This window comes from Gambusia affinis, linkage group LG22 (assembly GCF_019740435.1).
Source record: "Gambusia affinis linkage group LG22, SWU_Gaff_1.0, whole genome shotgun sequence".
Taxonomy (NCBI): Eukaryota; Metazoa; Chordata; class Actinopteri; order Cyprinodontiformes; family Poeciliidae; genus Gambusia; species Gambusia affinis.
In genome coordinates, this window is record NC_057889.1 from 16,834,481 (window position 1) to 16,850,736 (window position 16,256).

The 16,256-nt window shown below is 40.6% G+C and overlaps 2 protein-coding genes across 9 annotated transcripts in view; both read left to right on the top strand.

Annotated features, from left to right (window-relative positions):
* Positions 1-7,326, top strand: part of runx2b (RUNX family transcription factor 2b) — a 163,943-nt gene extending 156,617 nt beyond the window's left edge. For all 3 annotated transcript variants that reach the window (XM_044106484.1, XM_044106485.1, XM_044106486.1), the window contains one exon: positions 4,328-7,326. In XM_044106484.1, coding sequence (XP_043962419.1) covers positions 4,328-4,806 — 479 coding nt within the window. In that variant the 3' untranslated portion in view covers positions 4,807-7,326. The remainder of the gene's footprint in view (positions 1-4,327) is intronic.
* Positions 7,327-13,187: 5,861 nt separating this feature from the next.
* The window catches only part of hmgn3 (high mobility group nucleosomal binding domain 3), a 51,940-nt gene continuing 48,871 nt past the window's right edge, over positions 13,188-16,256 (top strand). For 2 of the 6 annotated variants that reach the window (XM_044106506.1, XM_044106507.1), the window contains exon 1: positions 13,213-13,351. The gene's annotated coding sequence lies outside the window, so the exon portion shown is untranslated. Of the gene's footprint in view, positions 13,352-16,256 lie in introns of all 6 variants that reach the window. The other 4 variants (XM_044106512.1, XM_044106508.1, XM_044106511.1 and 1 more) reach the window with 4 other exon arrangements.

Genomic DNA, 16,256 nt, shown 5'->3' on the forward strand with positions numbered 1-16,256 from the left:
GAGATGAATCGATTAGCAAAATAAGCGTCAACTAATTTAGTCATTGATTAAGCGATAGCTGGAGTATACAGGCTCAAATTTGGTAAAAGGAAAACACACTCTGAGCTGTAATTAAAGGACTGCATAAAAAATATCTACACAAGATAAAAAAAAAAAAAAAAGTGACTTTTCTGTAAATATGTTCGAACCCAAAGCATGAAGTGGCCATTTTAGCTTCACCCGGTTCAGATTCTGTGAAATAAAACAAAATCTCTTATTAAGCACCGTTTGCAAATCAAAATCAATCAAAATCTAATAATTATTATTAGTATGCAGCTGCACTGTGTTGATGTAAGTCAGGTACTGAACCTTTCACATGTTGATAATAGTTTCTTTTAGCTGCAGATGCATCCTTTGCTACAAATGATCAAATGCACACTAAATGAGTGTCATGTCATGTAATTTTAGGCAAGAAAATGTTTATTTGTTTCGAAAAGGAGCCCAAACCAACTTCTCTCTGTCTGATTTAAAATAAAATATAATCTCCGTAGCCTGAATTTGTCACCTTGGGGAAGGTGCACCCCATGAAATGAGCCAGTTTTCCGACTTATTTAGCATTTTGCATTTGGGTCAAACATTTAAAAAAAAAAAAAAAAAAGTTCAGTTTGGGTCACATGTTGGGTCTCCTCCTGTGTGACCTTTGAGGTCAACTTTACAAGGAACTTTCTGAAGCTTTCGTCCAACAAGTCTTCTTGCGACTCGTCCGTGCGGATCTGATTTTCAGAGTGCGCCGCCTGTAGTTGCCGTGGTAACGGGCTCTGTCAGATTAGCTCTGGATCTCTGCAGCTCCTCCAGAGTTACCACAGGCCTCTATCTGCCTCTCGGAAATGACAACACCCTGGCAGGTGTGTGGTGATATTATGATGTTTATTCACTATCCTTCCACATAATAATTAAAGGGTCAAGGTTATGTACTTTCTACACACAGTGCCATCTTATAGCACAATCAAGTAACTATGGTACCTTCAGTTGTATATATCAAACATGACTAAAAGATATTTTACTTCACAATTTAATGCCTTGAAGTTGGTCGTCTGTCTCTTTAAGAAGCTCCTACTCTTTCTGACACTGCGCCTTAAGAGAACAATGCCGAATGGAGCAGAGTTTCTGCCCCACTCAGCTCCTCCAGACTAGCGGCAGCAGCAGTTAGCAAACGTCTGGTGGAACTGCAAGTCCTCTAAACTCATCATGCAAACTACGTCTAGGACCAACGCTGCTGAGAACGGTTGTAAATATAAGGATGATGCATAATGGGAAGCGTTGTTCCTTTAAGAGCAGGAGCTTCTTAAAGAGACCGAGGCCCAAATACTCAAAAGTTATGCTTAGCATTTGTTTTATACCAACTGAAGGTGACATAGTTGCTCGATGGTGCCGTGAAATGGCACCATGTTCCTGGAAAATATTTAATATCGCCCCTGTTAGCAACCCAGCCCATGTCCTGAGCAGCGGTCGCAAAAAGTTCATCAAACCGAGTCATAACACCTAATTCGGAAATGACGCCTCGCTGTTTGAAAAGCCCCTCCAAACATTTAGACACTGTTACACTCTGGTTTCCTCTCAGCTAATAAAGTTTGATCTGGCTCATCATCACAGGGCCCCTCTGAGCATCGGGGTAGGCCAGGAAAAAAAAAAAAAAGTAAAAAAAAAAAAAAACAAGAGTCGGTATTTTATTGAACAGCACTGAGATCACACTACTGCCCCACAACAGAGACAGTCGCCCACTATTGCTATTTGAATCAAACAAATCTGGTGGAAAGAGGAAGTTTAAGGGCTCTAATTGGCAGCATATGCTATCTGACGCTAGCGACAAACCCCGGCTTCGCAATCCCTCCCTGCACATAAACACCGCAGCCCTCCTCTCCACCAACCCAACCCCCCCCCTGTCCTCTCGGAGCAGACATGGTGACACGGAAGACGCCTTGTGATTTATGATAAGAGCGCCATGGCTGGACTAAACCACCAAGAGGAGACGGATGGAGGGGAGGGAGGAGGAGGAGGAGGACCTCCTATTCTCCTTCAACTCTTCGCCCAGCGCGAAGCTCGCCACAGCCAGTTAGTGGTTTTTGGGTATTTTTTAAGGGATGAAGCGAAAAGAGGAACGAAGGGTGAGATGGAGCAGCTCCCGCTCGGCTCTCTCCGTCGCACACAAACACGCCCGCGTGCGCACACCTACACACCTACACGCACGCACACACGCCTACGCGTGCACACACTGGAGCCGATGGGAGGCGAGGAGAGGAGCCACATCAGAGCTCAGCCCTGCCTCATTATGGATCTCATGGAAACTGTTTCTGCACAAAGTGTTTCCACATGTGCAGCTCCTGATTCATCCCAACTTGCCTCTTTTTTTTTTTTTTTCTTCTTTTTTTTATGTGCATACAGTATTCACACACATCCACTCTCGGCACACGCACGCACAAACCGACTCCATACGCATATAAACAATAATTTAGACACGCGTAAACATGCGCCAACACACACACACACACACACACACACCCGCGCAGAGGAGCGCGGATGTGTAAATACATTGGGGCACGTGCAGCTCAGCAGTGGTTATCAAAACTCAGGATCGGTGATTCAGATAGTATTTATAGATAAGTGCTATTCCATAAACCGCAACGTTAATTTTGCAAGTTGATGAATACGCACATATCGGGCTCGAAATGACTGTTAAATTTACAGCAGGGGTTTTTGTTTGTTTGTTTGTTTGTTTATTAAATTCAATTATTCTGCAAGAGGTTTTAAAACTGAGGCGCTAAAAAAAAAAAAAAAGATGTATAATTGCAGTGCCGTGCAATGAGCTGCTGGGCCCTTTTCACATTTCGCCACGTGACAACCGCAAACTATTTTATTAGGATTTTATGTGAGAGAAAGGCACAAAGTAATTCAAAATTTAATAACGTTTTCTTTTTCTTTTCTTTTTTAAAGTGATTTTCAAGCTTGAAAAAAAAAAATTTAAAGTGTGTCGAACTTTACTTCCTCATTAGGGAGAGGCAAAGGTGATGAGAATATGGATGAGCTACATGTTGGGTCATTGAGTCAGAAAACCTATGAGACTCTTAGAAATTATTTAAAATGTATTTTTTCTTTAGCTTTATGTCATTTTGTTCCCTCATGAAACAAAACGACAAGTCAATTCTCATGCTGGAGCATTGACTTGATTCTTTCATGTATCTTTGAGGAATCCTTAAATCTCCCGTGGCAACCGTTTGGCAAAATCTAAATACTTGCTCCCACTCAGCTCCTCCAGACTAGCGGTAGCAGCTATCGGCAAACATCTGGTTGTCTGCTGAGCTCGTCACACCAACCGCTCCTCAGCCCAACTCCCCTAAAAGCGGTTGTAAACAAGAAAGCTTGTTGTGACGACGCGCCGAGTGTCGAAAAGAGCTTCAGTTTCTTAAAGAGACAGGCGCCAATTTCAGGGCGTCGGATTTCTTTTGAGCCTTTTTTGTCAAAACTAGAAACAACGTGCCTGGAAAATACAAAGCGCTGCCTCTTTTATATCCGATCTGGTTAAGTGTCAGCTAGCTCCGAGGGTAGACGGAAAAACTTGTGTGCAAAGCTACCAGAGACATACCGCAAAAGACTTGCAGCTGTAATGTGCAGGGAAAGCTGCTTGTGCAAATAATTCCCAGGACACCACAGTTGTTGTTGTTTGTTTATTTTCTAAAGCCATGTGTAGTTTCACTTCACAGTTACGTCCTACTTTGTGTTGGTCTATCCAAACCAAACCAAAAAAAAAATCCCAATGAAACTTATTTTGTTTGGTTGTAGAAGAAGAAATCACAAAAACAAACATATAACATATATTTTGCAAAAACCCAAAATCTACCAATGGAACCACTATTGTCAGATTATTTCACTTATAACATGGGAAAAATGTCTTAAGAGAAATGATCTCCCAATGCAACTAGTACTTTTTATCTGTATTAATGAATTATTTATATAAAATAAGTAAGCAATTTCTTGCAGAAATGTTACTTATGAGTTAGTTTTGTTTACTTCCAGTGTACTAAGATGTTTGCACTAGAAACTAAACCAAAAATACTTTGTAAGACTTTGTGTTGTTAAAGTGACTTGTTCATTATTCTGTGGGGGGGATTCTTGAGAGGCTATCCTACTTCCTGATTATCTACTACTTTCCTTTTGTTGGCCTCGTCACATGCCACTTCAATTAAATACACTGACCGATTGCCGTAATGCTCCAAAAACCTCCTGAAGTTGACCGTATGTATGAGATCCCCGCGTTGATAACGGCGTTTTTCCTTCCTCCATGTTTTTTCAGGGTCGTCCGACCTGAGTCCGTTCCCCGGCCAGTTCGAGCGCCAGTTCCCGAGCCTCTCCTCCATCACGGACAGCCGCTTCTCCAGCCCGCGTATGCACTACCCGGCCACCTTCACCTACACCCCGCCCGTCACCTCGGCCATGACGCTCGGCAGCGCCCACTACCACACCTACCTCCCCCCGCCGTACCCGGGCTCCACCCAGAGCCAGAGCGGACCCTTCCAGACCAGCAGCACGCCGTATCTGTACTACGGCGCCTCCTCCAACTCGTACCAGTTCTCCATGGTGCCCGGCGGCGACCGCTCGCCGTCTCGGATGGTGCCGCCTTGCACTAGCGCCTCCACGGGCACCTCGCTGGTGAACCCCAACCTGCCCAGCCAGACGGAGGGCGGGGTGGACGGCGACGGGAGCCACAGCAACTCGCCGACCGTGCTGAACCCCGGCGGCCGCATGGACGAAGCGGTCTGGAGGCCGTACTGAGGAAAGACCAGGGGGACACGCGGATGACAAGTCAAGTGATGTCGCGGTTTACAAGCACAAAACCCCCTTTTGTTTTTTCATATCATGAAAAGGGGGATTTCTTTCTTCTTTTGTTTTGGGGGGGGGGTCCTCTCCTCGGCTGTCTCCACCTTCTGCTTGGAAATTAAAGCAGCGATGATGATGATGATGACGGTGATGATGATGACGATGGTGGGGGAAGTGTGGAGGCTGTTGGGGAAAAATGAAATAAAAGACCAGACTTGCACCGACTTGTCTTCCTGGAATGTGTTTGGACCGAGGCACTACAAAGGGAGCCATTCTCACAGCAGTAATGAGAAGAAAAGACACACACGCTAAAAACAAAACAAAAAAAACAAAACTATTTTTGATTCACCAAGCCCACGCAGACGGGACGTTGTTTCAGTTTTTAGGGCAGCCCCACCAGCTAAGGGATGCTGCGTCGACGTTTGTAAAAGACTGCCCCCTTTTTGTTTGTTGGTTGTTGTTTTTTTTTACGCGTTTGTACTTTATTAAGGCTTTTTTTTTTTTTTTTTTGCAGAGCATGTTTTTGTACAATATGGAGATGCAACCTAAGCACTGAGTAGCAGATGAGAAGCGTGTGTTACCAAAAAGCGGCGTGGACATTCATTTTGCTCTAAACCAATTAATTTAACTTGTACATTGTGGGTTATGACGTTGATGTAGATTGAAGCGTTTTGTTATTTTTTTTTGGTTTGTTTGTTTGTTTGTTTTTTCTCTAGTTTTAACTTATAAAAGCCATAAATTATGTATTGTATTTGAAACTTGAGTCAAAGAAGTGTAATCTGAATATTTTTGATGCATCTATATGACTAAGTTAATTTTATCTTTGATAGGTAATTTAAAGAGTTTTTTTTTTTTTTTTTTGTCTTTGTTGTTGTTGTCGTTGCTGTAGTTGCCCCTCTCCCCACCCCTCCCTCCTCCCCGAAAAGATTGAATAATAATCGCTTGGAATACAAAATCTAATTTCCGGAGAGTATTGCAACATGTTTTCTTCTGATGTGTTAAAACAAAATAAAGAAATAAATTTAAAAATTCAGTGTAACTGCTCGACACATTAGGAGGCCAACATCTTCGGTAGGCGTCGACACACATTTGGCTGGGAATTAAACCTTTGGTATTTATTGAGCAATAACTCGCATCGTGCCTCTCGGCAACACGGCATTAAAGCCAGCTTCGGTGGGGAAGAAAATAATTATCCGTTTATGGAAATTTTCTCTTTTTTATTTTTTATTTTGTGCACTTACAAACTGCTTTTCCTGACAATCTGAGAACAATCGAAGCGAGTCCAAAGATGGTACAAGTTACAGCATCAGGTCAGACCCCTTTTTTTTTTTTTAAGGCTAAGTTGTTTTTTGTGATACATAAACTCCTCAGGACTGGAATAATCCCCGAATGAAATTATCTATATGTGCTTCTCTTTCTCCCTGTCTCTCTCTCTCTCTCTCTCTTTTTTTTTTTCATATCCAGGCTGGCTAAAAGCTCACTCCAGATTATAGCTTCCACAGGCCAAGGTTATTATAGCTTTCATATCATGTGCAGAAGATGACTTTGAAAAAGTCTGGGTTGGTGTGTGACACACACGCAGGGAGTGAGAAAGAAAGAGAAAACAAGGAAAGTAAAAAAAAAAATAAAAAATTTAAACCATGGCATTCCTTCAGACATTTATTTATCTACAGTTTTTTAAGATTTAATATCTAACGTCCCAGCCTAAAACAACATTCTCTTGCAGCAATAGAAGGAGCATCGAACCCAAAAAAAAAAAAAAAAGTGCTGGGGTTCAGGGGAAAAGTGCAAAAAAAACCCAACAAAAAAAAACGAGGTGATTGGATTCAGCTGCTGGCAGCAAACCGGTGACCAAAAAAAAAGAAAAAAAAAAGAAAGATAATATGGGAGACTTGTATGTTTGTTTGATAAAAGCACTTATTTCTTGTTTTATTTCTAGCAGCACTCGCGGCCGGCTGCCAGCAGAGCTCGTGGTTTTGGGTCCTGAACGCGGCCATCTGGGCCCAAACGGATAACACTTGGCCAAATACATCTGATCCCACCAAGACACTTGGTGTTTGTTTGAAGCAAAAAAAAAAAAAAAAAAAAAAAAATTGAGATTATTGTATTATTTCGTGCCTTTTTGTTATTTAATGCTTTCAGGTAATGTAGCCCCTTGCATGTGTGTAAAAAAAAAAAAAAAAGAAGTAGAGAGAAACACGGGATCAGTGGGTTCAAGCTTTTTTTCACTGAAGGTTTGCACGCGACCTCAGTTTCCAAACTCGCTTCGTGATATTGGAAAAATGTCACGTCGCGTTTCCCCCTCTCCCTCACCCTCCCCAACTGCCTCGGCTCGCACAGCCGGTAAAATATCAAAAGAAACAAAAAGAAACAGAAGGGAGATATTTCCAACAGATTTTAAAACACGGCCTTGTTAACATTTGCTACCCCATGTCTTGTAGTCTCTTTTTTTATTTATTTTTTTTTTTCACTTTTGACAACCTAACAGGAAATGAATGCAGCACTGACATCCCATACTGTCTTCATCCGTCTTCTTCTTCTTCTTCTTCTTCTCCCACCACACAAAAAAAGGTTATTCTTTTTTTTTTGTTTGTTTTTTTTAAAAAACTGTCACGGAGAGAGAGAAAAAAAAGCCTGTATTATTTAACAATCAGTGTGTATACTTGTACTTTGTGTTGCTCCTATGTAAAGTTTACGTGTTATCTTCCATTGTTACGCTCCTTGTCATGAACACTTGTCAGGAACTGAAATCTAAAGCGACGCGGTTAGATTCTGCTGGTACGTTTCATAAAGGGGATTTTTTATTTTTTTATTTTTATTTTTTATTTTTTTATAAGAAGGGACAAACAGATCTGACAACAGTGAGTGAAATTGGCATTGTGATTGTACATGTTTATTTTTAAAAAAATAAATAAAAATAAAGCCGGTATTTTGTAACTTATCTCTTCCCTTTCTCAATGTCAGATTTTTACCTCATCCAACACATCTTACATTATTTTTATTTTTTTCTTACATTATTTTTATTTTTTCTCAGTTAGTAGAATTTTCTGCATGTTTATTTGATTTTTTATTTTTTTATTTTTTTAATGTAAGTTTTCTTGGTATATATTTACTTTCTTGTGTAAATCTTATTTATTTAATCTTTTATCTAGTTATAAATGTCTATTTGATTAGAATTATCCAATTTTATTTTATTTCTACATAAGTTGTTTATGTTTACCAGAATTTCATTGATTTATTTATTTATTTATTTTTGTTTATTTAGAAGAACATTTATCAAATAACATTTAATTTATGTTTTCCTAAATGTAATTTTAGCAGATTTTCTCCTTGCTCTCAGAATTCATTTAGTTTCTTTTCTTTTAATTTTTTGTTTTTCTTGGTTTATGTCTATCTAAATGCTCACCAAAATGGATTGATTTACTTGATGTTTCCCAACTCAAAAGTGTGAAACATATGGAGGAACTTTTTTTTAAAAGTGACCTTCAATGTTAAAACGGGAGCAAAATCAGTTGCGTAAAGCTAAAATAAACACCTGAAAGGAGCACGTCCCAACCAATTAGGCGTCATGGCAGCCAGAAGAAGATAACCAGAGGTCCAGTATCACGATTTTTTGTTCTTTTAAAAAAAAAATCGTATATATAAAATCGTACATTAAAAAAAAAACATAAAAGAAACAAAGTAAGGGCTTTTACCTCTTCTCCACCTTTCTGTCTGCACCAACGTTGTTTTTGGTCGGTGGGGGTCCAACAGCCTGGGGATTGTGGGAGGGGGATGTTTGGGGTGTAGGGGCCACACTGCTGCTGTTGCTGCCACAACCGCTGCCATGGCTGCGTGTCAGCGGCGCACTGTGAAACCAAAGAGATGGAGACGGGAGCAGAAAGCAGGGCGAAACCAGGCAAAGCTGGTTTACATTATTCCAAGACATAATAGAGCCAATCTAGCTGTGTGTGTGTGTGTGTGTGTGTGCGTGTGTGTGTGTGTGTGTGTGTGTATACACATGCTGAAAAGGGAGATCTACACCATCTCCATCTCCATATGTTTTGCTAAGGCCGGGGGGATTGGGAACATTCTCTGGATTTTCCTGAATATGGATTGCGTGGAAAAGAGGCTCGGCGCTCGGTTTCAGGTTCGCATTCTCCGCGTTCTCAGCCATGTCTGGCAATTACGAATAATGAACTCCGGAGGAGCGGAGGAACCCAGACACCCGGGGAAATTAGCATAATGTCCTACACGCACTGGAGAGAGAGGCATCGGCGCGCGGGGCCGTGACTCATTCGGAGGACGGAAGGGGTCGACACGGACCAGTCGTCAAAAGTGGAAATTCGGCTCCAAGACGAGCCGAGCGCGTCTCTTCTTGCCAGCCACGATGTGCTTTACCAATTTTTTAAAAAAATTTTTATTTCGAGTTTCGCGGCCAGCTATGTAAGCAGACATCATTTTCTGACATTATGCAATAAGCGGAGAACACAAGGAGGACTTTACGAGTAGGCAAAACCACACTGTATGAGAGTATGATGCTAGTTTGAGATTTCTTTTTTTTCTACTTTGTTTTGTATAAAGACAGAAAACACACTCAGTGAGAGAGAGAGAGAGAGAGAGAGAGAGAGAGAGAGAGAGAGAGAGAGAGAGACAGACAGATCTGACAGCTCAGTACAAACTGTTTACTTGACCTCTGCAAACTTTTTAGAAGAGCTGCTCAGGCGGGAAGTGATCCTCAAGGGCCTCATACCACTCAGGGGGCAGTATATCTCTTCCTATGTTTCCGTTTCTGCTAACAAGACCGTGTGTGTGTGTGTGTGTGTGTGTGTGTGTGTGTGTGTGTGTGTGTGTGTGTGTGTGTGTGTGTGTGTGTGTGTGTCTGAGCTTAAGAAAGGGGGTCTGTGCATCTTGGTTTCTCATTTAGTCCCAGTGCTCTCTGAGTTCAGAGCTCAGCGCTAATCCTTGACCTTTTTGACCCCTGTTGTCTCGATCCTATCAGCACCTCAGACCATCCATTGACTCTTGCGGTGAGAAACTTTTCCCTTTTGGTCAAGATAACTCCAGCATCGCTGAGTTTCAAACCGTGATAACCGGTATATTTGCATACTTTGGCGCTCTCTAGTGGCATTTGGAAAGGGAAAAAAGAGAAAGAACTCCAAAGGGAGCAGCTTTCAAGTCTTAGACTGCCAGATGGATTTAGGTCTGGACTTTGACTAGGCCACTCTAACAATGTGTTTCTGTTAGTAGTGAACCTCGTTTGGAGCCTTTAATAGGTTTCTCCTTCTCGATTTTCCTGTTTTCGTCTTCTGACAGGGAGGCCATGGGCACAGATTTGTTGCTTCGTTCTGTCGCCGTCAGCAACAAATCAATGAATTGCATGATAAATCAAAACAAGCTCAGTCATTTCTATTTGTATGGTGGTTCTATTTATTTCAGGAAGGTGACGTTGCGGTTCCTGTTTCCCACTTGCGGACCTGGCCCCCCAAAACGTCCGCTTACGCCACTGCCCTCGACCCACTGAGAGATTCTCCATTAGCTCAAGCAGGTCTATGAAAGCGCTTTAACAAAACCTATAATGTCTACATTTAATGAGAGCTGCCAGTCCAAGTGATGTGACACGACACTGGACACAATATCTTAAAAAAAAAAAAAGGGGGGTAGAAATGAATTAATATGAAAATTTGACTGTCAGGACCACGGACAGCAACCAAAGACATAAACAAAAGGCTTTTCTGTCCAAAGCCTCCGCTTCGTGTCAGCATTTCAAACTGCAGGTCAAAAACAGCAAAACTCAGAGCATGAGGCTGAATAAGTTGCGACGTAACTCCAAACGTTTATGCGACATTCTGTTTGCGTGACATTTCATCCAGCAATGAATTGTAAAATAAAAAAATAAAAGCATTTTGGCTAGGAGCTTCCTTTTTTTTTTTTTTTTACATTATTCTTTTCTTTTTTTTTTTCTTTTTAACTTTATCGCGGAGTTTTTTACAGACGTAATGGACCGGCAGTTCACTCACAGCTTAATGTAATGACACGCACATGAGTGACGCTGGGGCTTTTTTTCTTCTTCTTTCATTTTAGGGGAAAATCCACCATATGCCTTCTACTCCCAAAAAAAAAAAAAATTATATATGCCAGGCATTGTGTATGGTTCTGCTTTAAACATCCATCTTCTGCGGCACCAGGGATCACAACCCGTGTTAGATTCAAGGTTTTATGGTTTATGGTTGGAAAGAAAGTAAAAAGTTAAAGAATAAAATAAAATAAAGTTGTTCTAAAAAAAAAATATATATATATATATATGGCTGCGCGTTTTCTGCCCGAAGCGATGATTTACAACTCTGAATGATAAAGTAAGCACCCGTCCGACGTGCATGGACGTGTGAGGGCTGCCGAGGATCCAGATCCAGAAATAGGCTATCCGACATGAGGATGTGAGCGTAACCGTGCAGCGAGCCCGGGTCACCGCAGTGAGGTTATGGATGTTGGAAGGCAGCACAGAGGGGGGAAAGAAGAAGAAGAAGAAGATGATGATGATGAACAAGAAGAAGAAAAAACCCCGTCCTGGCTGGCTCGTTGGCTGGTATCAGTACCTGACATCATCCTCTCACATAATTAGCACAGCGTCCACATCCTTCTCCAGTGACCAGGGATTATTTCATGTGGTTCACAACTGGAGCTGAAGCCCCGACCAGTAAATCCAAGCAGAACTTTCTATTTTATTTTTTTTTTAGTTTAACTACATCCGGGCTCTGCAAGTCTGCAAGACATGATTGCTGCTCTCTGGAGCAATTATTCTCAAGAAAGCACTCTGATACGATTATTGTTAGCATCTTTTTTTTTCTTTTATTTTATATATATTTTTTTTAGTATTTTAATTTTTTTTATCTGATTTTTTTATATGTTATTATGCGAACACCTGGCTTAAGCTCAAACTAGCAGGCCTCTTTTTTTCTCAGCAGCCAAAAAAAATTTAAAAAAATAAAAAAAATCCGCTCTGGTGAAGTCGTCAGTCTTTAGCCGAAACCGCAGGCGCGCGCCGGGTAGATCAATAATTTCCATCAAGCTTCACCACAAAGCCACTCAAACGTCTGAGGATGGAGGATGGTGGAGGACCTACCGAGAACCCGATACTCTCTGAGATGCTCTCCGTCTCAGACTGGAGGAGACGAGGACGCGTCTTGTGCAGTCCGGGTCTTTCTTTTTAAAACATCCTGCGTCCTGATTGGACTCTTCCTCCTCCCACGCGCAGGTTGAGGTCGGTCCCAGGGAGCTGGTGGTGGCTGATGGGAGACGTCAGAGGACAGACGGTCTTATTAAAGGAAAACACCGAATAGCAGGAGACCGGCCGGGGGGATGAATCCGGAAACTCAAAAAGGAAAAACCGAGTTGATTCTGTGCTCACTTTAATAGTCTCGTTGTGTACTTCTTTTTTTCTCAACCCGTGGTTTTATCTCATAATTCTGAGCTCATTTTATAAAATAAAATAAAATAAATAAAAAATCAACACAAGCCAGTATTTTTTAAAGAATAACATAAAATATATATGTAATTTTTAATCCTTCGCCCCTCCAAAAAACTCCTTTTAAGAAAATTATTTTTGTCTACGATATTCTCATGAACTGACATAATAAAGAAGTATTAATGAAAAGCATACCTTTAAAAAAATGTTCAAGGAGTCATTTGAATAGTAGCAAACACAATTGCATTGATTTGAGTGACATAAATTCAGTCGAAGTTAAACTGAGCTGAACTGAATCAAACTAGAATTGAGTGAAATTAACTGATTTGAACTGAACTGAATTTTATTGAACTGAACTCAATTGACAGGTGCATATCTGTTGCATTGTGTGGTGCCTTGCAAAAGTATTCACACCCTCTGCTATTTTATTGTAGTTTTATGTGAAAGTCAAAATCACATTTGTGCATAATTGTGAAGTGGAGCGAAAAGAATAAATAGTTTTCAAAGGTTTTTTACAAACAGAAATCTGGAAAGTGTGGTGTGCATTTTGCCACCCTTAAAGCTGAAACCTTTTGTGGTGTATGACTTTACAAAATTTATAGAGTATCTCTCAACAGGAATTCTCAATTAGATTAACTGTTAAGCTCAATATTATTGGTTTATGCTTCAAGTTATTTTCATTCAACACAGAAATTTTTCACTAATGTGACACATAGGCCATGTTAACATAATACTTTATGTAAATTTATATTGTTCTGTGACTTAGTTGTTCTTTACTAATTGTATTTTTTGGAATTTTGAGCACAAAGGTTAATTAATTTTAGTTATAAAACAGAGTATGTTGTTATTCATCACCTGTCATTGTTTTGGCAACGATATCCGTAATTCGCCAGTAGGGGTCAGTGTCTCTTCACCAACGACGAAGAGGTCGAGGGAGAAACGGCGCTCTCAGGGAAATATCGCGTTGTCAGACAGGAAGAGAAGACCGTTTCTAAAATGGATGTGACGGCTGTTTAGCGACCATACCACACTAAACTGAGCTATTTTGAGTTGCAGGTAAGCTGGTGATGTTAGTAATGTTATATTGCGTTATATTATTGGGTTCTGTGAAGAATAAGGTACCGTATTGAGTTCTGTATGAGTTTCAGTTATCAGCTACTTTGTGCACCGCCGCCGCCATTACCGTGTTCGGAACGTTGGGGAGTAACAAAACGTGAGGATGTAGATGGAGAAATTCGCCTCATTTTTAGCTTCCAAAAATGGAAGCCAAAATGATCTTTACGCTTCTTGATAATCAGTAACCATAAAAAAAAAAAAAAATGTACTGGCATTTTATCAATGATGCTCTTCTTTATGGTTACTGACTGACTCTTTCATGTCTCCACTCATATTTATGATGATTTAAATCTCTGGTGATGAGCGTGGGGTTTGAAAGTCTCCATACCATTACCCTAATCATTATATCACTCTACAGATTATCTGTCAGATTCAAGTTGGTCCAAACCTGTAAAATTACGTCAGAAGAAATGTGTTGGCAAAATTAAAAGATTGCCATAAACCTAAATCTGCCAGAGGAATGAAAGGGTTTGTGCTTAGCGGTTGGTCTGGACTTTGACTGGGCAATATGCATCTGCTTTGATCTAAACCATTCTGTTGAATTTCTGGTTATGTATTTAGGGTCACTATCCTAAGAAGATTTACCATGTCCAGACTCATGCCTTTTGTAGCTAGGAAAATCAAATATTGGTTCTCGTATCATCTAATTTCCTTCAAAAAGTTGTTGTAGATGCTGATGGCTGTGAACAGGAAGAGTCTCCTGTAGCAGATTGTGTTGCAGCCATGCTGACGAGGCCTCTGATAGAAGACGCTCTTTAGTTGTGTACCAGTTTCTTTAAGAGAATGTTGAACTGGAGGTGGCTGTTGTTTACTAATTGGGGCCTGCCCCATAGCAATGCATAAGGAGAGCAGTGACTGACTTGCGAAGCAAGTCAGTCACTGCCTCCATGCATTGCATGGCAGGCACCTATTGTTCTACACCTAATAGAATGTCTCTTTATTATTCTTAACTTATTCTTCCGTCACCGTTAATGCGGCTCGTACCGCTGCGAGCCCACCCATAAAAGTGGTATCAAAACGTGCGGCTCGTTCCCGGCAGGTGTGCTATTATTTTTATAAGGAATCGGACTTATGACGGCGACGTAAAAAGCGAATAAAGAGCAAAATTTCCAACTGCCGAAACGCAGAGCATAACTGACACCAACTGCCGCTTTTTTAGAGTGAGAATTTAAGCAGATTTTTGACCCCAAAGCGATTTTGAAATCGCCGTCACGCCCACAAATATCGCCCGATTGGTATCAAACTCGGTCATGACATTGATACGCATGCCTGCTCCGGTAAAATGTGTTCGATATTTCTCTAGCATTTACGGTTTTCTGTCAAGGTGCTTCAGAGTGAAATCATGGGACAGGGTAACTGACGCTCTCCCTGATTCACTTCCATGTATTTCTGAAAAGTTTCTGCACAATTTTTTGTCTCATCACTGCAATTACTGTGAATGAGGTAAAAATATGAATTGCGGTACTATCGGAGAAGACAAATAGCCCTCTCATACGCTTCAAACGGTTTTCAAATATGTATTACGGTTCCTGAACGGCAAAGGTTTGTTCGGAGTGCTTTTTCCATATTAATTGGCTGGGTGTCTCACAAAGATAGAATTTTTTTCCCCCCTTTCTGTCTCAAACACACTGACAGTTAGCAGCTGATCCATTACCATAGCAACGGAACACATGAGGCCAGAGCAGCTGATTTATGGGAGGACACTCTGGAATGAGCTGGCCTTTAGAACTACTTGTGTTTTGGGCATTTTATAACTGATTTTAACAAACCATTGTTACACACAGGATTAGTGTGTAATTTTTAAATAAAGCTTAATGGAAATTTCCCAATAAAAGCCCCAATATCTCTGTCAGGTGAGTGCAGCGCCGTAAGGCGCTGAAAAAATCTCTGCCTATATTATCTTTTCCTCTCAGGTTATGGCACAATGGCATTAACCTTTGACCTAATGATAATAAATAGGACTATCAGAACACCATATCTGTAGTTCTAACTAACACTCAGTTAAAACAGAGCTTCCATTTAGAACTACTGGCTGTTTAGGCCAGTAAATAAGGAATTTAACCCAAACACTGTTGGATTAGTGTGGGCATTTAATATGAAGCTTATGTTTATTTTTCAAAATAAAAGCCTTCATATTGCCCTCAGGTTAATGCATCGCCGTAAGGCGATGCAATAATATTAGAATGCTTTATATTCTTCTCTCAGGTTATGGCACTGGCTTGCGTAGCAAGCCAGTGCAATGGCATTAACCTTTGACCTAATGATATTAAATAGGACTATCAGAACAATAATGCATCGCCGTCAGGCGATGCAATAATATTAGAATGCTTTATTAGTCTTATCTTAAATAAACTATTAGCTATTTTTCTTACTTATTAATCAGAAAAACTAACTGCTTAAAACTATTAGGATTCCATCTCTCCCTGTGTTTTTCATTCTCATGACAGTTGAGCTGCTCTTTAGAACTACAAAGACTGAAGGTTAGAACTACAACATGGTGGAACTGTCAGTTACTACAGAGGAGGTCTGCGCTGGCCTTTAGAACTACTTGTGTTTTGAGCATTATAGAACCGATTCAACACAATCACTGTTACACATGGGATGAGTTTGACCATTTCTTATGACGCTTACTGAAAATTTCAAAATAAAAGCCTTGGCAATTTTTACATCATATATTTGCTCATTTTTGCTTGACGTGATTGGTTTATCCAAAGCACTCTTAGACACTGGATTAGTGTGGGCATTTAATATGAAGCTTACTGCAAATTTCAAAATAAAAGCCTCAATATGCCCCTCTGAATAGTGCAATAGCCTTTTAGCTTACATAAGCTATTACCTATTTTTC